At 42.6% G+C, this 25,808-nt stretch overlaps 1 protein-coding gene across 1 annotated transcript in view; it reads right to left on the bottom strand.

Annotated features, from left to right (window-relative positions):
• Positions 1-25,808, bottom strand: part of prdm6 (PR domain containing 6) — a 116,727-nt gene that overhangs the window by 43,752 nt on the left and 47,167 nt on the right. The window contains exon 5 of the mRNA XM_061729743.1: positions 14,532-14,659. Coding sequence (XP_061585727.1) covers positions 14,532-14,659 — 128 coding nt within the window. The remainder of the gene's footprint in view (positions 1-14,531; positions 14,660-25,808) is intronic.

Genomic DNA, 25,808 nt, shown 5'->3' with positions numbered 1-25,808 from the left:
ATTAATGGTGTATTAATGGTGTATTAATAGTGTATTTATGGTGTATTAATAGTGTATTTATGGTGTATTAATGGTGTATTTATGGTGTATTAATGGTGTATTTATGGTGTATTAATAGTGTATTTATGGTGTATTTATGGTGTATTAATAGTGTATTTATGGTGTATTTATGGTGTATTAATAGTGTATTTATGGTGTATTAATAGTGTATTTATGGTGTATTTGTGGTGTATTAATAGTGTATTTGTGGTGTATTAATAGTGTATTTATGGTGTATTAATAGTGTATTTATGGTGTATTAATAGTGTATTTGTGGTGTATTAATAGTGTATTTATGGTGTATTAATAGTGTATTTATGGTGTATTAATAGTGTATTTATGGTGTATTAATAGTGTATTTATGGTGTATAAATAGTGTATTTATGGTGTATTAATAGTGTATTTATGGTGTATTAATAGTGTATTTATGGTGTATAAATAGTGTATTTATGGTGTATTAATAGTGTATTAATAGTGTATTTGTGGTGTATTAATAGTGTATTTGTGGTGTATTAATAGTGTATTTATGGTGTATTAATAGTGTATTTATGGTGTATTAATGGTGTATTTATGGTGTATTAATGGTGTATTTATGGTGTATTAATGGTGTATTTATGGTGTATTAATAGTGTATTTATGGTGTATTAATAGTGTATTTATGGTGTATTAATAGTGTATTTATGGTGTATTTGTGGTGTATTAATAGTGTATTTGTGGTGTATTAATAGTGTATTTATGGTGTATTAATAGTGTATTTATGGTGTATTAATGGTGTATTTATGGTGTATTAATGGTGTATTTATGGTGTATTAATAGTGTATTTATGGTGTATTTGTGGTGTATTAATAGTGTATTTGTGGTGTATTAATAGTGTATTTATGGTGTATTAATAGTGTATTTATGGTGTATTAATAGTGTATTTATGGTGTATTAATAGTGTATTTATGGTGTATTAATAGTGTATTTATGGTGTATAAATAGTGTATTTATGGTGTATTAATAGTGTATTAATAGTGTATTTGTGGTGTATTAATAGTGTATTTGTGGTGTATTAATAGTGTATTTATGGTGTATAAATAGTGTATTTATGGTGTATTAATAGTGTATTTATGGTGTATTAATAGTGTATTTATGGTGTATAAATAGTGTATTTATGGTGTATTAATAGTGTATTAATAGTGTATTTGTGGTGTATTAATAGTGTATTTGTGGTGTATTAATAGTGTATTTATGGTGTATTAATAGTGTATTTATGGTGTATTAATGGTGTATTTATGGTGTATTTATGGTGTATTAATGGTGTATTTATGGTGTATTAATAGTGTATTTATGGTGTATTAATAGTGTATTTATGGTGTATTAATAGTGTATTTATGGTGTATTAATAGTGTATTTATGGTGTATTAATAGTGTATTTATGGTGTATTAATAGTGTATTTATGGTGTATTAATAGTGTATTTATGGTGTATAAATAGTGTATTTATGGTGTATTAATAGTGTATTTATGGTGTATTAATAGTGTATTTATGGTGTATAAATAGTGTATTTATGGTGTATTAATAGTGTATTAATAGTGTATTTGTGGTGTATTAATAGTGTATTTGTGGTGTATTAATAGTGTATTTATGGTGTATTAATAGTGTATTTATGGTGTATTAATAGTGTATTTATGGTGTATTAATAGTGTATTAATAGTGTATTAATAGTGTATTAATAGTGTATTTGTGGTGTATTAATAGTGTATTTGTGGTGTATTAATAGTGTATTTATGGTGTATTAATAGTGTATTTATGGTGTATTAATAGTGTATTTATGGTGTATTAATAGTGTATTAATAGTGTATTTGTGGTGTATTAATAGTGTATTTGTGGTGTATTAATAGTGTATTTATGGTGTATTAATAGTGTATTTATGGTGTATTAATAGTGTATTTATGGTGTATAAATAGTGTATTTATGGTGTATTAATAGTGTATTAATAGTGTATTTGTGGTGTATTAATAGTGTATTTGTGGTGTATTAATAGTGTATTTATGGTGTATTAATAGTGTATTTATGGTGTATTAATAGTGTATTTATGGTGTATTAATGGTGTATTTATGGTGTATTAATGGTGTATTTATGGTGTATTAATAGTGTATTTATGGTGTATTAATAGTGTATTTATGGTGTATTAATGGTGTATTTATGGTGTATTAATAGTGTATTTATGGTGTATTAATAGTGTATTTATGGTGTATTAATAGTGTATTTATGGTGTATTTATAGTGTATTTATGGTGTATTAATAGTGTATTTATGGTGTATTAATAGTGTATTTATAGTGTCTTATTAGTGTATTAATGGTGTATTTATTGTCAAATTGGTTTAATTCACCGTACGAATCAGTACAGATTACTTTTGTAATCCTGGACGGTACCATGACGGCCCAGACGGGCCAACACCGCCAAGGTTAGACAAACACAGCTGCATTAATCCTGTTCGTGACTAGAGATCGGTACCAGAACCGCCACCGTGTCGGGTCAGCACCAGTTCACCGACAGGGATGGGTACCGAGGACCGGTCCGGTGATGCTTGGTACCGCCACACACAGGATTCAGGAAAAACGGTGCTGTTGTGGCTGTTTTTACTGTTTTTACAGGAACTCAAAGTTTCTGTCATGGTCACAGTTTCAGAGGTTTTTTTACTGTGTTACTGACTCTCCTCTCATCTGGATCCTGCCACCCTCATCAGCCTCATTCCCTTCACCTGTGCTTCCCCGGCCCAGCTCCACACCTGGTTTCCCTCATCAGTTCCCCTCATAAACCGGCCCATTTCCTCATACCTGTTGCCAGATTGTCGAGTGTCTTTGCCTCGCTTTCCAGCCTTCATATCCTGTTCTGTTTCTGCCTGCCTGTGACCCTGCATGACTCCTGGTTTTTGGATTTTGCCTGCCCCTTCGGATTGTTTGCCTGATCTGCCTGACTACCCGGTTTGACCCCTGCCTGCCCTGGACCTGAATAAAGCCTTTTGGACTCTGATCTGCCTGGTGTTTTGCATTTGGGTTCTCTGTCCTGTCTGAGCCGTGACAGTTTCCTTTTCTCTATGTTTATTTAATCTATTTTGTAATAGAAATAAAATATTATAGTAATAAGAATATAGTAAAAAGATATAGTTATAGTAATAAAATAATAATGATCATAAAACACGGTGATCTAATCTAATCTTTAATCATCTCAGAGGGCGAACTTTTGGGGTCAAAGGTCAAATAAAACACAGCAATGATCACTAATGTGGACGACATCTACACAAGTACAGAAGTACAAGTACACGAGTACACGAGTACACGAGTACACAAGTCACTTCTCTTCCATCACAGACGGGCTGAAGTACAAGGATCTTTATTCTACACCAGTGTCCTCAACCTTTCTTCAGTGATATTCCCCCTGGGAAATTTGTTTTCAACCAAGTCCCCCCTAACAGGACTATAGTCCTGGTACCATAACCAGTCCCCCCTAACCAGCGCAAAGCACTTCTGGTTGTAAAAAAAAAGACCTAAAAAGAGCACTGTGCCATCAGTAACTGATTTATTAAACATAAAAATATTGCTGCTACGCTTCAACCACGACTCCATCTTTGGTCCAAGTGATTGACAGGTGAAGCAGGTGAAGCAGGTGATTGACAGGTGAAGCAGGTGAAGCAGGTGATTGACAGGTGAAGCAGGTGATTGACAGGTGAAGCAGGTGATTGACAGGTGAAGCAGGTGATTGACAGGTGAAGCAGGTGATTGACAGGTGAAACCAGGTGATTGACAGGTGAAGCAGGTGATTGACAGGTGAAGCAGGTGATTGACAGGTGAACCAGGTGATTGACAGGTGAAGCAGGTGATTGACAGGTGAAGCAGGTGATTGACAGGTGAAGCAGGTGATTGACAGGTGAAGCAGGTGATTGACAGGTGAAGCAGGTGATTGACAGGTGAAGCAGGTGATTGACAGGTGAAGCAGGTGATTGACAGGTGAAGCAGGTGATTGACAGGTGAAGCCAGGTGATTGACAGGTGAAGCAGGTGATTGACAGGTGAAGCAGGTGATTGACAGGTGAAGCAGGTGATTGACAGGTGAAGCAGGTGATTGACAGGTGAAGCAGGTGATTGACAGGTTAGGTGGAACCATCCTGGTGTGGGGGAAACTCTGCGGTTTTAGCATAATAACTTGAATAGCCTACTCCTGAAGATAAAATTCATTTTATGAATTTAGACTTATATTTTCCTCAATTATTTATGAAATATTTATTTTTAAAGAATTTTTGCATGGATGCTACTTTTTAAATATATGTATATTTTAAAATTTCACATACCCCCATTTGAGAACCACTGATCTAAGGTGTGTGTGTGTGTGTGTGTGTGTGTGTGTGTGTGTGTGTGTTTTATTCATTCCTTCCAAACCAGCGTAGCGGTTAGCGGTTAGCGGTTAGCGTGTGTGAAAACAGCCAGGAGGAACGGGGGCCGTAAATCAAACGTAGCCAACGACCTCCCACGATAATAAACATGCGGGTTTGTGTGTATTTGAAACAAATGTACGCGGTTAACACGTGATATACTGTAAATCCAACAACAGGCTCTCGGTGCTAAAAATAAACGTCCAAAAATGGTCCCTAAAAGTCCAAATATGCTCCATAAAAAACGCTAAATAACAACGCGCAGGACGGCGTGAGACGACGGCGTGAGACGACGGCGTGAGACGACGGCGTGAGACGACGGCGTGAGACGACGGCGTGAGACGACGGCGTGAGGCGACGGCGTGAGACGACGGCGTGAGACGACGGCGTGAGACGACGGCGAGACGACGGCGTGAGACGACGGCGTGAGGCGACGGCGTGAGACGACGGCGTGAGACGACGGCGTGAGACGACGGCGTGAGACGACGGCGTGAGACGACGGCGTGAGACGACGGCGTGAGACGACGGCGTGAGACGACGGCGTGAGACGACGGCGTGAGACGACGGCGTGAGACGACGGCGTGAGACGACGGCGAGACGACGGCGTGAGACGACGGCGTGAGGCGACGGCGTGAGACGACGGCGTGAGACGACGGCGTGAGACGACGGCGTGAGACGACGGCGTGAGACGACGGCGTGAGACGACGGCGTGAGACGACGGCGTGAGACGACGGCGTGAGACGACGGCGTGAGACGACGGCCGTCTACGGAGACTGGAGCTTCATCTCAGGCCTGAAGACGAGCTGGAATCGGAGTTAACGGTCGATCTGATCCGTCTTTAAACCGCAAGGCGTTAAAGGTTCAGCCGTCTCTGTGACGGATGTTCAGCCCTCGGCTACAACACTTTTACTGCTCCAAACCGGCACGGTGGCATCCACCACCCACCCAAACATACCATTCTTACTATTCCTAAAGAGTCTGAAACGAGCCGGACCAGCAAAGTAAAAACTAAGAACCGCGTTGTCAAAGAACTTCCACAGAGACGCAAAGAGAACTGTAATGACAAGTTAGATCAGTGTCAGATCACATCATTCATCACCGTTTAAACACAAGTACATGACCTAAGAGGAATATGTTCAAAAGCTCATTGTCAAACCACGAAGCTTTTGGGAGAATTTATAGTTGTAGCTCAACTGCAATAGTTCACCTGTGTTACCTACAACGCTTTCAAAGCTGAAACTGAACAAACAAGCACATTTACAACTCCGTCACATCATGTGTAGAATTATTCAAATTAGTTGGGCTTTTTAATCCTTTTTTTAATCATTTTTTTTTTCATTTTAATCATTTAATAATTTTTAAAAAGGGCACATTCAAGTTAGGTGTTAAGGTGTGTTGGAATGTCTCTTCCAAAAGATGCTAGCAGTATGTTCAGCATCTGGTACGTCGAGTGTTACCACGTATTTGAAAATATTTGTATTTATTTATTTTTATTTTATTTTTATTGTATTTTATAGTATTTTTTTTTAATTTATTTGTTTATTTATTTTTTTTTATATTTTTTTTAGAAAAACTGCTTGAAAGTGAATTATTGCCTTCAGCCTCCCAAGAAGCTCGTACTGTTCCAAGTTTCTCTCAGCAGAATCTGAACGTGATTATCTGCTTTTTAAATCTTGTTTTTTCTTTTAAAACAAACACTTTCTCAAACAGAAAGTTATTTATCCAAACAAGACACATCTCCAAATAACAGTTTAAACGTTTATTTGTCTAATTGTGAGTTCTTTTTTTCTTTGTTTTTATTTCTAAAATAAAACAATAAAGCCAAGAAAAAGAAAAGGGAAAAATCTGCATAGTTTTGGGTTTTTAGCGCTGCTTTCCCAAGACTGCTGCAGATAAAATTACACTTCTATTCCAAAATGACACTTGTTTTAAATCCACACTTCTATCAAACTTTCACACAAGATTAGCAATAAAACAACACTGCAAAGAGCTTTGAAAACGACCTTAAATAATAATAATGAAATACTGAACAAAGACTATCTGGTGTTAAAAGAAGCGGCTACATCTTAAACGAGTCGCTAAAAGTGATTTCTTTCCCCCATTGATTTCCTTGAAGAGAAAATCAACGTAATCGGTTTACAATCCCGTACGAGTCTTCCGCCTTTCACCACGTTTGGCTGGTTTATTTGTGGCTGGTTTATTTGTGGCTGGTTTATTTGTGGCTGGTTTATTTGTGGTTTATTCGATTTTAAATCACAATAGAATAATTTATTTACACACAAGAGGCTCAGAAGAATTTAATGTTTTCAAGACAGATATTATGAGATAGAAGTGAAATTGGCAAAGTACCTGTCGTATAAATTACGCAAATAACAGGAGGATAGCGCAATAAGATTAAGAACCCTGAAACCAAGAAACTAGAAACAAAAATGGAAAAGATTCAGGAATATTTTGAGGCCTTTTAGGGATTTATACTGATAATCTAGCGCTTCTGAGGAGAATGCCATCTATGTCTTTCTTAACTATTTAGATCAGGGGTGTTAAACTCATTTTGCTTGGCGGGCCGGATTTGACCAATTTTTTTCTCGCGGCCGCACGCTCAAAATAACAAAAACGGTGCAAATTTTTTTTTTATAATTCTTTTTTTTACTATTGTTATCTAATCCAATATCAGTTTAGTTAATTTTAAAGGAAATATGCACTTTGTTTACACTCTAATTATGTAAAATATATTTCTTCAGGATCTTTTCTTGAAATTTCTCGTTCTTTTTCAAATTATGTAAGATACTTTTAACACTTTTAACAAGTACGTTTTTTTTATATTACGCTTTTTTATAGGAAATTTAATTAAAAGCTAAATCTTTCTTATTACATCCGAGAGTGTTTCTTTGTGATTTAGAGAGTTTTCCAGTACAATTAAGTGTATTTATTTTTAAAAATTGGTGCAGATATTTACGCCAGTGTGCCGAAAAAGTCAGCACTTCTTTTTTAACTGTTTTACTTTGTCACTATCCTCGTATTCAAAACTGAATTTCTCCAAATAAATATCTTCTATCATCTTTTTTAGCAGTGAAATCTTTCCTGCAAAAATATATAATAGTAGTCAGTTAATAAAAATAAACGACCGTCTACAAAGAAATAAAATCAGCAAATGCATTCTAGAAAACTAAAAAAATGTCTAAAACTGCTCTATTTGTGGAATAACGATGGATTTGTAGAAGAAATATATTATGGGATATGCTGCGATTCATGGCAATTATTTATGCCTTCCTTTTTAGTAAATTAACATTTCGGTTTTTTGCGTTGGAAACTTCTCTCGGGCCGCACATTTGACACCCCTGTTTTAGACTTTCCCTCTCTCTTAGACTCCCAAACCGAGGATTTAATAAAACCTACCGCAGCAGAGGACGCTAATGCAGCTATCAACAGAATAAAATCAGGTAAGGAACTATTTATGTTATCTCAAAGGAGGGGAAGGATAGAAAAGAATGTGGGAATTATTGTGTTTGCAGATGATGTGTTGGTCTACCTGAGAGATCATTTAATGGATCGATGTCCACTCTGTCGGATTTGGCTAATTATCCGGCTACAAAGTTAATATTTCAACAACTCAATCAGACACTAAACGATATAGTTCCTGCCAGTACCGCGGGAAGTAGGGGTGGTGGGGGTGCGGCAGCAGTCTTGGGAAAGCAGCGCTAAAAACCCAAAACTATGCAGATTTTTCTTCTTTTGCAAATTGTCGATCCCTTTTCTTTTTCTTGGCTTTATTGTTTTATTTTAGAAAAAAAAAAAACTAAGAAAAAAAGAACTCACAATTAGACAAATAAACGTCAAAACACCGCCACCCCTCCAGACAGGAGGGAGGGATGATGAAAAAATAAAATAAAATAAAACCTGTCACATTATTCAAATAAATAAAAAGTTGGACTGGGTTGGGGAATAAAATACTATTTTAGAAATAAATATTCTTAAACTACACTTTAGTTTTATCATCACGCGAATCAGCGTTTACCAAACGTGGACGCGCAGCATCATGACACAGAAACGACTGACACACCTGACGCTCATGCATGTACACAGTGACATTGTGAATACTTCGATGTGCATACCATGATGAGGGAATTCATCTCCATCACGCCAGAGCGCAAGAGCACCTTTGGCATCATTTAAAGCGACACTACGTAACTTTTCCAGCTTAATCTAATATTTCATCATCATCATCATTGTGATGGAACATCAACTTCCAACAGGTTTAATGACATCTCTGTCATGGTCTGAGGGGTCTGTATCTCCTTCACTGGCACTATGTAACTTTGAGGAGCATGGTAGGAACCCTGCCACACTAAAAAACTACACATTTTTACGACTTTGACTGCTTTACGGCATACGTCACTTCCCCCTCCTTCCCGATTCGCAGTCGAGGCGAAAATGGGCGGGGCTTGGAGCGCAGAGCTCAGGAGAAGCTGTTGCTGCGTTGCTGCTGCAGCAGCTCCACACAACAGACGTGGGGAAAAGATCCTAATGGTTTAACTTTTCACCTGTTTCCTGCTCGGAGGCAGAACCACGGAGGCCAAGTATCTGATATAACAAAGTAAAAGAGTGAAAGAGTCTTCGGCTCGCTTTGGATCGCGGCTGTAACGACCAAACACACAGTAAAGCATGATTTATGGTTCTGTGTTAAATCGACGCAGACGGCGTAGGGTACATGGATACACGCAACGTACGGTGCGTGTCGCCGCGTACCCTACGCCGTATGCTCTGCGTCGATTTAACGCAGAACCATAAACAGCCTTAAACCACAAACACTCACACAGACGGGCGTCGGATCAAAACACGGGTTTTATTCCCCACTTCGCCAGCTAAACGCAGTTGCTGGCCAGCTCTCTGCGCTGCGATTAACCCCAATCTTCAGATAAAACTAGTTTGTTGAGGAAAAAATATTAACTCTTATTTGTAGCTGCAGAAGAAAAAAATAATCTCACGAGGAAAACAAAAATAATCACGCCTCAGAGCCTCTTCACCATAATATAGCAGTAAAAAAAAAGAGAAGTAAGAGGGATACAAAACATGTACTGTATTTTGTACTATTATACACATTTATTGAAACACATGGCTCTTCAGTAGGATTTCATATGGATCCAGACCGTTAATAATCATTATTTTCTCCATATACCGCTCCCTGGCTTCCTTGTTCAAGGTTCCCGGTAAATTCCAGTTCCTTTCCAGCAGTTTAACATCTTTTTTTTTGCGTTCTGTCTGTTCACTTGGTGAAACAGAAAAGCGTCCCGTGTTCTCTCATCAAAACAAATGCAGCGACGGGACAGGAGTTTTCCGGCAGTACGCGCTGGTGCTCATGGGAAACGTAGTGTTCTTTCTGGTAAAACACTACCGCTTTTGTCCAAAAGATGCCGCCAAACTCAGAAAAGCTGAAAGTTACGTTGTGCTGCTTTAAGGTAGGCTAATCATTTATTTAGGCTACAGTATTGTGTTTTTAATGGGCCACAATTGTGCCAACTACTTCTGGCTGCCATAGTTACTGTACAGTTGTTTGTGTGTTGGGCCGCTGTGCCACATTAATTGGTGCTGCTACTCGGCCTACTGAGTTCTTTATTGTTACATTTCCGTCAATAAGATCCATTAAATTAGGGTAGAATAACCGAAATAATACTTTTTTTCCGGGTGAGGTATCTCACCCGGCACGCTGTGAATTAGTTCCCGCGGCTATGGTTCCTGCACAGTAGCCTAAATTGGGAAACTGAGAATATAAAATATTCAGGGATACACTTGACAAGGGATCTTTAAGGGCTCTTCCGGGTAAACTAAGACCACTCAATGTGTGAGTTTGAAAAGATAGGGAACCCGTGGTTGACCCATCACTTCAATTCAGAATTCAGAAGGGGATTAACATTTACCGTATTTTCTGGACTATAAGCCGCACCTGCATATAAACCGCATCCGCTATTATTTAAAAAAAAAGATATTTAGCCGCAGATATTTCTGTTGTTAGATTAGATATTTACTACATGTACAGAAGGATTTTGAACTGTAAATGATGTACATGTTTGTACCTAAATAGATCTTTCCTAACAGTGTCTTTTAACACGGCAGCAACTTTGCTGATTAAAACGGGACAGAACCAAGAGAAAATAACCGGTATTTATTTATCTATTCATCTGTTTGAAATCTGCTTCTACTTCTATCTGGTAATGAAGAAGTAGTGTATTCTTCTTTGCATTTATTTTGTCTTAGTTTTGATTCTAATTCCGGGTTATAGCGCCCTGGGCGGTGGAAGAAAAACCCCCAGAAAAGCTGCACCTTTGTATAAGCTGCACGGTTGAAAACTATGAAAAAAGTAGCGGCTTATAGTCCAGAAAATACGGTATAATATACACAGAATGTCAAGAATGTTGGGATGGTTTGATTCTGATTTTGCTCCAACAGGCACGACTTAAAGGTGACCTATTATGGCATTTAATGTATATTTTAAACAGGCCTTGAATGTCTTAAAAACAATCTAAAGCTTGTTTTTTCTACATAAATCAGAAATCCAGCCTGTGAGCCCTGTCACTAGTTTTACCGCTTCTAACCTCTTTTTCTGTGCTTCATTTTTAGGGAAGGGGGGGGTATGATAATGAGGCTCTGTGCTGATTGGCTCCCTGAATGACGTGTAGCAGGGGAGGAGCAGAAACCTCGCTCCGCCAGAGCAGCCCGAGCCTGTAAATAAATAAAACACTGAATTTTCACAAATGGAAACTTTATTGTTAAAAAAATAAAATATGAGTAGTATATAAATAACATTTATGCACTATTTAAGCCGGATCTGCCCGGCGGATGCTGAACGCTGCCCCGGAGCCACGCCGGGCGCCCGGGAGCAGCGTGCATCACCGCGGCTTTAACGGGGGAATCTGACCGGTTCCCACTGGCCGGGACCGCAGGAACCGGCCTGGACTGGTAGCAGGGACTCCCGGGGACCGACCAGCGGAATTTCAGCCGGATCTGCCCGGGGGATGCTGCGCGACAGGCGCTGCAACCCCACGGCCGGTGCACAGATCGGCTCCGGGGCGCATCCGCGGCGCATCGCCCGTTACCGGGGATCAAACCGACAGATTTGCCTGAAAATCTTTGAGGGTGAAGCTGGTCCAGCCTGGGACAGATCCCCGAGGACCCAGCTCCCAAACCACCCGGGAACCTGGATGATTTAACCCGGATCCGCTCCGCCGCGGCGCCGCGTCCGACTGGCTGAAGGAAGCTCCGCTCCAGCAGCGGAGAGAGCTGGTTGTGGGCGTGGTTTCAGCAGCGGAGGCTGAACCTCTGGAAATCTGCTCCTGTCGTGACGTCACGACGGGAGCAGATTCTAATCGGCTCAAAAAAAACCACGTGACACTGGGGGACTCTGTAAGGCGTCAGAGAGCTTGCAGAAATTCATGGTATTTTGTCCCCCCTGTGCTGGCAGGGTGAGGGGAGACCACTTTATATATGTTAAAACAAGAAAAAACCTGTTTTTCATAATAGGTCCCCTTTAAGCTGCAAACCATGGACTGGTCTGGAAGGTCTGGTCTCGCATCACTTCATACGAACACTGTCCACAGTTCTGAGGCTCTGCAACATAAACGTGTCTTACAACGGAAGGATTTCCATTGATATCTGCAGCTTTGATCCTATATTGATCAGGAAAAATTGACTTTTCAGATGTGGAATCAGCCATGACAATGACCCCATCAAATCCATCTCCAACCGTCCACAGCTACAGCTCCCAACCGTCCACAGCTACAGCTCCCAACCGTCCACAGCTACAGCTCCCAACCGTCCACAGCTACAGCTCCCAACCGTCCACAGCTACAGCTCCTCAACCGTCCACAGCTACAGCTCCTCAACCGTCCACAGCTACAGCTCCTCAACCGTCCACAGCTACAGCTCCTCAACCGTCCACAGCTACAGCTCCTCAACCGTCCACAGCTACAGCTCCTCAACCGTCCACAGATACAGCTCCTCAACCGTCCACAGCTACAGCTCCTCAACCGTCCACAGATACAGCTCCTCAACCGTCCACAGATACAGCTCCTCAACCGTCCACAGCTACAGCTCCTCAACCGTCCACAGCTACAGCTCCTCTCACTGGGATTAACACTCTTTACACTAAAACTATTGGGAAAGGGAAGCCGGGCCTGAGATTCCTGGGTTTGGGTTTAATATCTGCAGGACTGTTTTCACTGCACACACTGGGACGTGTTTCAGGAAGCTGGAACATCCGGGAATTACCGACTACAGAGTTCCCTCTGCTTCATGTGATAATGATGTTGACCTACTCAATGACTCAACACCCTGCACCCTTCAGGGTGAGAAGCTGCTCCGATGGCACTTTTATACTAGTACCTACTCTCCACTCAACTCGCCCTCGTTTGTTTCCACCAGATCAGCAGTGGGAGGTTGGAGAAGCTGCTGAGACGTATTTGATTGTGTCTCTAAATGAAGAAGACTAAAGACTAAAGATGGAGAACCTGGAGGAGATGATAAATTTGCTGCTGGATCTGTGGCTTGTGTTCTATATCAAGTTAAAAAATGAGAGTGAGTACGGAAGAGTATCAGGGCCCGGTAGGAGAAAATTCAAAATTATATTTTAGAGGAGGAAGATTTTTTTTTCATTATGCATTTTGAGAAAAAAGTTGAAATGTTGAGAAAAAAGTTAAAATTTGGTGAATAAATTTGAAATGTTGAGAAAAAAAGCGAAATTTAGACTTTATTCTTGAAATTGTATTTTAACATTAATCTCGACATTTCGATTTTATTCTCAAAGTGCACAATAAAATATTTTTTCTCCTTCAGGCCCTAATACTCTTCCGTAGAAGCTTCAAGTGGCTTTTTAGAGTAGCTACAGAAACTATCTATTCCACCCGTAGTGGAAAAGCACAAAACCACAGCGTGGCGAGTGGAGTCGCGCTGAGTAGGTGTTAGTGGAGTCGCGCCACATCTCTCCAGAGCTGAGGTCTCTGAGGAGAATCAACGCTCTGAGAGCCCAGCGGTCCCAACAACGTCCCTGGGCTGCTGCTCAAGGGTGTGCAGAGCAGCTAGCTGGTGTCCTAACAGATATCTACAACAGTCTTCCAGACCTCCTGAGAGGTAAAGGTCTTACCGGTACTGCACCACCATCATGTTCTCACCTGTACTGCACCACCATCATGTTCTCACCTGTACTGCACCACCATCATGTTCTCACCTGTACTGCACCACCATCATGTTCTCACCTGTACTGCACCACCATCATGTTCTCACCTGTACTGCACCATCATGTTCTACCTGTACTGCACCACCATCATGTTCTCACCTGTACTGCACCACCATCATGTTCTCACCTGTACTGCACCACCATCATGTTCTCACCTGTACTGCACCATCATGTTCTACCTGTACTGCACCACCATCATGTTCTCACCTGTACTGCACCACCATCATGTTCTGTTCTCACCTGTGCTGCACCACCATCATGTTCTCACCTGTACTGCACCACCATCATGTTCTCACCTGTACTGCACCACCATCATGTTCTGTTCTCACCTGTACTGCACCACCATCATGTTCTCACCTGTACTGCACCACCATCATGTTCATGTTCTCACCTGTACTGCACCACCATCATGTTCTCACCTGTACTGCACCACCATCATGTTCTCACCTGTACTGCACCACCATCATGTTCTCACCTGTACTGCACCATCATCATGTTCTCACCTGTACTGCACCACCATGTTCTCACCTGTACTGCACCATCATCATGTTCTCACCTGTACTGCACCATAATCATGTTCTCACCTGTACTGCACCATAATCATGTTCTCACCTGTACTGCACCATAATCATGTTCTCACCTGTACTGCACCATAATCATGTTCTCACCTGTACTGCACCATAATCATGTTCTCACCTGTACTGCACCATCATGTTCTCACCTGTACTGCACCATCATGTTCTCACCTGTACTGCACCACCATCATGTTCTCACCTGTACTGCACCACCATCATGTTCTCACCTGTACTGCACCATCATGTTCTCACCTGTACTGCACCATCATGTTCTCACCTGTACTGCACCACCATCATGTTCTGCTCCCCACAGTGCCGGGCACAGCGGATGTATCTCATCCAGCTGGATTTACTGGGGTCGTTTCCGTCGATAAAGTGCTGCAACGTTCCCTCGGCGTCGTAGATCTGAAACACACGGAGGTGGAGAGCAGAGTTGAGAGGAGAGGACTGATCTGTAATCCCCGTCTTCTAAACCTCTCTGGAGAGTTGTACACCTTCTGTTGATCAAACAAACCACCTGGATGCTAGGCTACGAGCTACATCCATTGTTAATGGAGCTAGCTCTGCTGCTACCTGGACTTCAACCACTACAACCAGGGCTAGCTTCACCGTTGCCTGGGCTACAATTTATGTATATATATATATATATATATATATATATATATATATATATATATATATATATATATATATATATATATATATATATATATATATATATATATACATACACACACTTTTGAAAAGGGGCTTAAAACTTTTTGTCTCTTGACTTTGAGATTATTTTAAGAAAAGTGCTTTACAAATAAAGTGTATTATTATTATGATTATTATTTATTATTATATACTGTATGGAATGATATTTAGTAACTACATGTGGAATATGCTGCATATTTGTGTTTGTTGGGTTATTTTGTTTATACTCGGGCAAATTCTCATATGGATATTATTTATATATATATATATATATATATTATATATATATACACATATACATATATATATATATTATACATATATACAGATCTACTATATATATATATATTTATATATATATATATATATATATGTATATATATATATATATATATATATATATATATATACATATATATATATATATATATATATATATATATATATATATATATATATATATATAAATAAATAAAGGAGAAGTTCCTTGACTGTCCACATGAAGTAGATATTTACTGAAAGAGGAGACGGATGATTTAAAACCCGTCAGCGAGTTGAGAATATACACCCGTCAGTTAAACACTTCACTCTGCAGTATTTATGTATTTATACACACAGTCGTGGTGAAGTGATGGACGGTAAAACTGTAACCAGAGTATTTACCGTAAGATCCGTTCACACGTGTTTACCCCGGGAGATTTATTAGAATACTGGGATCGTGTTTATTACGGGTTTCCAGAAACTAAACCTTCTGCTTCCAAAGTTATAAAGAACTGTGTGTTTGCAGCTGAGAGGAGCAGAGCCGGACCGAGGCGTTAGCGAAGTAACGGCTGCCTGTGGCCACTAGGGGGCACCCAAGAGTTAAATACATACATAAATATAATTATCTTTACATAAATACTACGATCAGGGCCAGGCAGGATAAAAATACAAATAATATTTTAGAGGAGGAAGATCTTTTTTTCATTGTGGACTTTGAGAAAAAAGTCAAAATGTCGAGAAAAAATTTTAAATGTCGAAGAAAAAGTCGAAATGTCGAGAAAAAAATCGAAATGTCGAAGAAAAAGTCGAAATGTCGAGATAAAAGTCGAAATGTCGAGAAAAAAGTCGAAATCTCGAAGAAAAAGTTGAAATGTCGAGATTAATGTTGAAGTACAATGTCAAGAAAAAAGTCAAAATTTCGTGAATAAAGTTGAAATGTCGAAGAAAAAGTCGAAGTGTCGAGAAAAAAGTCGAAATGTCGAGATAAAAGTTGAAGTAAAATGTCGAGAAAAAAGTTGAAATGGCAAAGAAAAAATCGAAATGTCGAGAAAAAAGTCAAAATGTCGAGAAACAAGTCGAAATGTCGAAGAAAAAGTCTAAATGCAGAAAAAAAAGTTGAAATGTCGAGATTAATTTTGAAGTACAATGTCAAGAAAAAAGTCAAAATTTCGTGAATAAAGTTGAAATGTTGAAAAAAAAGGCAAAATTTCAACTTTATTGACGAAATTTCGACTTTATTCTTGAAATAGTACTTCAGCATTAATCTCTTGTACCTGAATTTGAAAACACGAGCCTTAAAAAATGAGCTTTTCAGAGCAACAACAGCAGACGAGGAAGAGGAAGAACAAGGATGACACGAGAGAGAGGAGTAAATAAATGAGCAGAAATCCTCAGATAACGGCGATCATAAGCAGTTAAAGGCGTTCGATCCTCCGCCGCTCCGTGTTCATTATTAATCCATCTCTCCGTCCATCCGTGTTCATTATTAATCCATCTCTCCGTCCATCCGTGCAGATTCAGGGCGACGGTATTGAGGAGGCGTTGAGTGTTTAGAAGGTGACGACCCGAGCCGATAGCGCTTCTCTGTTCCGTCCAGGCGGCCGACAAACAAATCAATGCAGTAAATGACTGCGAGAATCAAAGGAAACGGCCTCATTTATTATTCTGGGTATGTAAGCAGTTTACTGCTGGTTCTGCTGGGTCTTTATGGACTAAATCTGCAGCTCCGTCTACGTCTTTTCACCCAGAGGAAACCTCTCCGATTCATCCGGCTTTGTGGAGTCATTTACCCCCAAAAATTAGACCAAATTTTCCACCAAGTTATGATAAGAGATGAAAACTTTATTAACACGGTGGACCCTTGACGTTTGAGAAACTCAAGGTTTAGGCCACGTTTACACGTATCCGGGTATTTACAAAAACTCTACGTTTTTCTAAATCCCATCATTTCCAGGAACCTGCATAAATACTGTTAAGGTGCTATGAGCAGCCAAACCTACAGGGGGCAGTGTAACGAGAAGATAAAGTCATGCTAGCCAATCAGAATCCTGGAAAAAAACATCAACAAATGACACGAGTAACTTCCAGTTACTTCCAAGATGAACCAGAGTCTTTGGTTTGGAGTGACAGAGAAGTGGAGTTACTTCTCAACATTTTGACTTTTTTCTCAAAATTTCGACTTTTTCTCAAAATTTCGAATTTTTTCTCAAAATGTTGTCTTTTTCTCGAAATTTTGACTTTTTTTCAAAATTTCGACTTTTTTCTTGACTTTTTCTCAAAATTTCGACCTTTTTTTCAAAATTTTGGCTTTTTTCTCAAAATTTTGACTTTTTCTCAACTTTTTTCTCGCAGAATTTCGACTTTTTTTTCAAAATTTCGACTTTTTTCTCAAAAACGGATATTTCCCCTTCTACGTTTTGAGAAATCCCATCATTTCCAGGAACCTGCATAAATATCTGTTAAGGTGCTATAAGCAGCCAAACCTACAGGGGGCAGTGTAACGAGAAGATAAAGTCATGCTAGCCAATCAGAATCCTGGAAAAAAACATCAACAAATGACACGAGTAACTTCCAGTTACTTCCAAGATGAACCAGAGTTTTTTGTTCCATCTTGCTGCTCGTGAAACTGGTGACCAAGAACCAGCGATCCTTCGTCCACCAGCGTTACAACGGAGAGACCACAACCGTTTCGATGCTTCGACCGAGGGAACGGGGACCAACGAGACGGCGTGACCAGCTACGACGACCAGGAAAAGGGGGATGGCGATGCTACATTCTCCGTCTCTCCGTCGAGAAAAAGGGAGCCGCTCACAGCTGAAGTACCGGCGGAAAATCAGCAACCTGTGGACGGGGACCAGAACCAGGAGTTCCACAACGGTAGGTAGCGGTGGTAAAAGTAGCGGTGGAGAGAGGTAAAGGTAGCGGTGGAGAGAGATAAAGGTAGCGGTGGAGAGAGATAAAGGTAGCGGTGGAGAGAGATAAAGGTAGCGGTGGAGAGAGATAAAGGTAGCGGTGGAGAGTGATAAAGGTAGCGGTGGAGAGAGATAAAGGTGAAGAGAGATAAAGGTAGCGGTGGAGAGTGATAAAGGTAGCGGTGGAGAGAGATAAAGGTAGCGGTGGAGAGAGATAAAGGTAGCGGTGGAGAGAGATAAAGGTAGCGGTGGAGAGTGATAAAGGTAGCGGTGGAGAGAGATAAAGGTAGCGGTGGAGAGTGATAAAGGTAGCGGTGGAGAGAGATAAAGGTAGCGGTGGAGAGTGATAAAGGTAGCGGTGGAGAGAGATAAAGGTGAAGAGAGATAAAGGTAGCGGTGGAGAGAGATAAAAGGTAGCAGTGGAGAGATAAAGGTAGCGGTGGAGAGAGATAAAAGGTAGCAGTGGAGAGATAAAGGTAGCGGTGGAGAGAGATAAAGGTAGCGGTGGAGAGAGATAAAAGGTAGCAGTGGAGAGATAAAGGTAGCGGTGGAGAGAGATAAAGGTAGCGGTGGAGAGTGATAAAGGTAGCGGTGGAGAGAGATAAAGGTAGCGGTGGAGAGAGATAAAGGTGGAGAGAGATAAAGGTAGCGGTGGAGAGTGATAAAGGTAGCGGTGGAGAGAGATAAAGGTAGCGGTGGAGAGAGATAAAGGTAGCGGTGGAGAGAGATAAAGGTAGCGGTGGAGAGTGATAAAGGTAGCGGTGGAGAGAGATAAAGGTAGCGGTGGAGAGAGATAAAGGTAGCGGTGGAGAGAGATAAAGGTAGCGGTGGAGAGAGATAAAGGTAGCGGTGGAGAGATAAAGGTAGCGGTGGAGAGAGGTAAAGGTAGCGGTGGAGAGATAAAGGTAGCGGTGGAGAGATAAAGGTTTGTCTTAAACATCGACTTCGTCTGTTACAGAAACCGAAACAAAGATCTGAAAACATTTGAGGCAAATTTATGAAAGAATGCAGTTAAAAAAGTGATTTAAATACTTTCTCCCGACTGTAAATGTAGAGTTGTTGATATTGCAGCAATAATGAACCATAAACTTACTACAAATCATGGTTCTTTTAATTATCAGACGCTCGTTGGTTTCATGTTTTTGTCCGCTGTGTTTAAGTAATAAATACTGAAGAGGCTAATATTTAAGGGAGGATGTCAAACATTTCCTGGTGATGAAGTGGTGAGTGTTTGAAGCCGCGGCGGCAGCAGCTGTTCGGTCTCCGCGTGTGAATATGAAGCAGCTCATTCGTTCACCAACAATAATCTACCGGGCTTTAAAAACCTCATGTGGATCAAAAAGAACCCGGTTCTGTCACGATTGTTGTGCTCAGTTGGAGAAATGGCCGACGGCGCTGCGGCTGCAGCGTTTTTAGTTTCAAACAGCGGTTTGTTTTCGTACGGAGGAGAATCAGGTCCAGCAGGAGACTAATACAAATAATATTGATGTAATTTCTATTGACCATATGAGGGAGGGAAGGGGAGAGGGTGTGCTGTTGTTCTTTTTACTTTTTTTATTGTTATTATTACTATTATTATTTATTTATTTTGGTTTAATTAATGTTATGAAAAGTTAAAAAAAGGGGGACAGTTTGTACCTTTCAATACACTTATTGTTCAATACGGAGTTAGCAGGAATACATTTTTAGAGTATCAACAACTTAAGGCAATAATAAATAAAACATACAAAATTAGCCAATTAGATTTACAACTTCCCGCTAAGATAATAGATTTATTGAATCTAAGCACTTTAAAGTTGTTATCAAAACTCTACAGGTTAGTGTCTAAACTGGACGAGTCAGTCTCTCTCCCGATCTCCAAGTGGGAGGCGGATCTCTCTCTTAATACCGACCAGTTTTCTTGGTCACAAATATGCTTAAATACGTTTACTATGACTAAAAACCCAAACCTACAACTTATACAGTACAAAGTTCTTCATAGAATACATTATACTGGACAAAGGATGTTCCAGATGGGCTTTGTCACCTCTAATATCTGCTCACAGTGCACAGAGAACACCCCAGATAATTATATGCATGCTTTATGGTTCTGTACACCGGTACAGAGGTTCTGGAAGGAGATTTGTGAGGATTTATCCACATGGATCGACCACAGAATCCCAGTGTGCCCCACGGTATGTATATTAGGTCACCTGGGAGACACTCAAATAGAACCTAATTGGACACACCGGGTTCTCACTGCCTTATGTATCGCAAAGAAAACCTAGTAAATTGGAAACAAAAATCCAGTTTATGTATCAACCACTTTAGGAATCTTTTATCAGACCATATCAGTAGTGAGATAATGTCTGCCTCCACTGAACAACATTCGGCTGAATTGCACTCTCTGTGGTCCCCGTTTATTGGCTTCGTTACCTAGTGGGGGCGGGGGGGTGGTGATCTCGTAGCCCTTGGGGTTGGGGGTCGGCTTGGGGGGTCTGGGGCGCGGGCCTCTGGTGGCCCCTGGGGGGCGGTGGGGGGGGGCCGCGGGGCCCTGTCCCTGGCCGGTGGGGGCCTTGGGGGCCTGTGGGGGGGGTTACCTCATGGCGGTGGGGGGGGGGTGGCTGGGGAGGGCTCGGGCGGGGGGCTGTGGCTGGGGCGTCTCCGGGCCTCCCGGGGGGGGGTGGGGCCGTGGACGTGGGGGTCCCACCCGGAGGGCCCGGCCCTGCCTGGGTGGGGGGTGGCTGTCTGCGCTGGGGGGGCATTGCTGCCTTGGTCCTCCGTCGCTGGGCGGGGGCCAAGTGCCCCTGCGGATGTGGGGACTCCGGGACCCTTGGGGTGTCCGCCGGGGTGGCCTCGGGGGGGGGTGGGGCCGGGTCCGGGGAGCGGGCCTCCCCTGACCGGGGGGTGCACGGGCGGGCGCGACGGCGGGGTGGCACCATTCCCAGGTATCTATGTCTTATGTTGTCAGTATGAATGGGAGGATGTTGGACCGTTTCCCCCTCCGTCTGGGGGCTCCGGCGGCGCCGGGGGCGCCCTTGGAGGTACGGTGGGGCCCTTGCCCGGCTCGGGGGGCCGGCCCCCGTCTACTGGACGGCCGGTGGGGGGACGCGGGTGTCTTATCAGGGCCGGCTTTGCTGGTCCTGCTTCCTGGCTTCGGCCTCCGCTCCCCCTCTTGCCCCCCCTACACGATTCATACGCACATAGGCGAAAGGCGGGGGGTCCGGGTCGTGGGGGGCACTGTCCCGCGGGGCCTGGCACTCCCCGCCTCACGGTTTTAACAGCAAAATAGACACTGCACATTCAACACTTTATAAATACACTTGACAAGGACACGTAGTTCGGGAGGGGGGGGGGTCGGTGTCAATCGATACTTGGCCCTCCCTCCTCCCTGTTTTTATGGCATTAATCACATGCACTCAACACCAGGGGCGGGAGGGGGTCCCACATCACCCGCGTTCCCTCACCGGCCTGGGACAGGTGGGTCGGGTTACCCGGGCCTGGCGGGGCCCGCCGTGCAGCCTGGGGTGCCTTCTGGCGGTGCTGGACCCCCCCGGGGAGGGGGAAACGGTGCGTGATTGTATGTCTGTGTCGGTGAGAATGCGGTATGGAAGGGTCCTGCCATGGAGGATTTGAGCCTCCATTGGCAGGACATCAAAAACTTAATAATTTATCAATATTATATTATACAAAGATGGTTATTATTATTATTATTATTATTATTATTATTAGTATTATTATTAGTATTATTATTATTATTATTATTATGTATAGTATATTATATTATTATTAGTATAGGTATCGGATAGGTGAATGGATGAATGAATGGGATGCCTGGGTCTGGGGCCCTCCGTTGTCGGGCCTGCGCGGGTGTCGCCTTGTTGGGGGGTTCCCTCTCTCCGGGCCCGTCTCCGGTCCCCCTCGCTGCCTCTACGGCGGGGCGCCCCTCTGGTCTTGGAGGGCCACTTTCGTGGGGGACGGGTGCGCCTGCCCGCGTCGGCGGCCGGGGCGGCTCTGTCTCTCCGGGCAGGCTGGCCCCCTGCCGGGTGGGGGTCGTTGGCCTGAAGGGTGAGGGCCTCCTGGCCGCGTGTCCGGCCCGGACCGGGTGGCCGGGGATTGCCTGGGTCGCGGTCCGCCGCCACGGGATCCCTGGCTGCTTCTTTCCGCGCCGTGGGGGGCCCCGCCCGCGGGCCCCCTCGGCCGCCGCCGGGTGGGGGGGGGGCCTCGCAGGCGGTGGGTTCCCTCCCTCCTACTTCTCCCCTCTGTGGGGTTGCCGGTGGCCTGGGTTCCGGGCTCTTCCTTGTCGGCCTCTGGTATCGCGGGTGGCGGGGTTGCTCCCCCCCCTCCCCCACTATAGATACACTTCAGGTGGAGCTTTGTTTGGTTTATTACACACACACACACACACACACACACACACACACACACACACACACACACACACACACACACACACACACACACACACACACACACACACACACACACAAATAGTCATTTAGTCACATGCACACACACACACACACACACACACACACACACACACACACACACACGCATGATCATATACATACACACACACACACATAGACATACACACTGGCTTGTTCACCTGCATGCTGGCTCTCTAGTTTTTGGGTTTAGGTAGCGGTAGCGATAGCTTAGCTCAGACTGCGATCAGATCTCAAGATTTAGGTCGATTGCTGTTCGTGTTTTGGATGGCTCCGTGCCGGTTTCGTGCTTTGTTTGTGGTTTTTTGTTGCAGATTTCCAGTGCTTGACGTGTGTCTCCGTGTGTTCCTGCTTCCTGGATTGGCAGTGGATGTCGTCACCCCCACCCCCACCCCCCTCCCCCCCCCCAAAAAAAAAAAAAAAAAAAAAAAAAACACTGGGTTTGTATGTGTATATTTATGTATGTGTACGCATATGTGTGCGTATATATATGTATATATTACATATAGTAATAATGCACATATATACACTTTTGGTTTCTACCGTCATGGTATCAATCAATAATGTGTGCAGACAAGGTAAAAAAAAAAAAAAAAAAAGGGGGGAAAATATTGATAATTATATTGTTATTGTAAATCTTATTTCTTTTTTTAATGCCATCAATAAAGACATCTATACAAAAAATAATAATATTTTAAAGGAGGAAGATTTTTTTTTTCATTATGCACTTCTCACAAAAGGCGAAATGTTGAGAAAAGTCAAAATTTTGTGAATAAAGTTGAAATTTCGAGAAAAAAGTCGAAATGTCAAGAAAAAAGTCGAAATTTTGTGAATAAAGTTGAAATGACGAGAAAAAAGTCGAAATTTTGTGAATAAAGTTGAAATGTTGAGAAAAAAGTCGACATTTCAACTTTTTCTCGACATTTCCACTTCTTTCTCAATAAAAACAAATCTTGCCCTCTCAAATATTTTTTCTCCTGCACGGCCCTGATTCTCTTCCGTATGTTTCAACAATTTAAGGGTTGAATTCCATCACAATCTCAGTTTTGAATTACCTTGTGATGAATTGTGCTAAACTAATAAACTAGCCTTTCCTACTAACCTACTCTAATCAGACGTGGAGTTCCTCAGGGTTTTATTCTCGGCCTCTTCTTCTTTCATTATTTTTTTTAATGTTTTTATTTATTTTATTTTTTTTATATTTTGATGCTTTTCATTTGATGGGTTTTGTTGTGTTCGAGACAAAGCCAACAATAAATAAAATCAATTATCGCTGCTTCTGCTTGGATCAGTTCTCTGAAAACCTTTATGCAGATGACACGTCTATATTCCCCTGGAGTGTGCTGATGAAACCAAGGCGTGGATGTCACTTCATTTCCTACACTTTAATCAAGATAAGACCGGGGGTCGTGTTGTCGGGTGTAGTGATGCGTTTAAGGAGCTTTTTAATCTAATATGTGAAACCTAAACCTTCGAGGAGGCCGCGCTGTTCCGGTCACACATCAGACGGATTCACTTCCTGCTTTTAAATCCACCCTAGCGGGGTCTGTTGGCACAAACACGTCTACGGGGGAACGTTCCTCATAAATAACAGACTAATCTATCGAACATTCGTCCAGTTATCTAGTTGTTTTACATGCAAAACGTTGAGACGAGACGCTGAAAGAAGAAGATAAAACCATGTCGGTCTGAGGTCGGATCTGTAGACGTTCAGGTTTAAACACATCAGTGATTTTATCAGAGGTGTGTGTGTGTGTGTGTGTGTGTGTGTGTGTGTGTGTGTGTGTGTGTGTGTGTGTGTGTGTGTGTGTGTGTGACAGTGACAGAGCAGTAAGTGAAGTCTTGACTCCTGAGATCAATGAGTGAAAGAGAGAGCTGTAATCCACTCTGTTAAAGACACACACACTCACGCTGTCACTGCTGTGTGTGTGTGTGTGTGTGTGTGTGTGTGTGTGTGTGTGTGCGTGCGTGTGTGTGTGTGTGTGTGTGTGTGTGTGTGTGTGTGTGTGTGTGTGTGTGATAAACGTCTGAGGCTGTTGACTCTGATGTTTGCACGAAGACCAAGCACTTATAACGTCAGAAACGTTCTCCGTGACGACGGAGACGCGTCATTAATTGTACAATAAAACAATAGAATACAATCCTTACAATTAAAACTTAACTAAATATAAACAAAAAATATCTGAGATGTGATGGAATTCAACTCTTAAATTGTTGCAACATACGGAATAGTATCAGGGCCATGCAGGAGAAAAAATAGATTTTTTTTTTTATTGTGCACTTCGAGAAAAAAGTCAAAATGTCGAGAAAAAAGTAGAAATGTTGAGAATAATGTTGAACTATAATTTGTGAATAAAGTCGAAATTTCGTGAATAAAGTCGAAATTTCGCCTTTTTTCTCAACATTTCAACTTTACTCACGAAATTTTGACTTTTCTCAACATTTCGACTTTTTTCTCAAAATTCTCCACATTTCGGGCTAACAACTTGAGAAACGAAGTACTAACGCGTCAGTAATTGTGTGAGCGTCTCCATCAGGCCTGAAGACGCTCTAGAAAACCCTTGTTGGGGGCGCTGTGACGACACCACACTGTAGAAAACCCTCCAGGCCTGTTGGGGGCGCTGTGACGACACCACACTGTAGAAAACCCTCCAGGCCTGTTGGGGGCGCTGTGACGACACCACGCCCTAGAAAACCCTCCAGGCCTGTTGGGGGCGCTGTGACGACACCACACCGTCTGATTGGTCCATATCTGATAGTTCCTACTTTCTGCCATAACTTTTGAATGGTTTGACATAAAGAGTCATGGTGGTCTTGGAGGGCCAATTTCGTGGGGGCGGGTGCTCCTGCCCGCGTTGGCTCTGTCTCTCCGGGCAGGCTGGCCCCCTGCAGGGTGGGGGTCGTTGGCCTGGAGGGTGAGGGCCTCCTGGCCACGTGTCCGGCCCAGACCGGGTGGCCGGGGATTGCCTGGGTCATGGTCCGCCGCCGCGGGATTGTTGTGGGGGCCCCGCCCGCGGGCCCCCTCGGCCACCGCTGGGGGGGGGGGGGGGGGGGGCGGTGCCCTCCTAGGCACCGCCAGGGTTGCCTAGGAGGGAGGCAACGCTGGCGGTGGGTTGCCTCCCTCCTACTTCTCCCCTCTGTGGGGTTGCTGGTGGTCTGGGTTCAGGGTTCTTCCTGGTCGGCCTCTGGTCTTGCGGGTGGCGGGGTTGGTCCCCCCCCTCCCCCACTATAGATACACTTCAGGTGGAACTTTGG

This window comes from Cololabis saira, chromosome 9 (genome assembly GCF_033807715.1).
Source record: "Cololabis saira isolate AMF1-May2022 chromosome 9, fColSai1.1, whole genome shotgun sequence".
NCBI lineage: Eukaryota > Metazoa > Chordata > Actinopteri > Beloniformes > Belonidae > Cololabis > Cololabis saira.
Note: the sequence above shows the minus strand (reverse complement) of the source record. Positions and strands in the feature narration are given on the sequence as shown.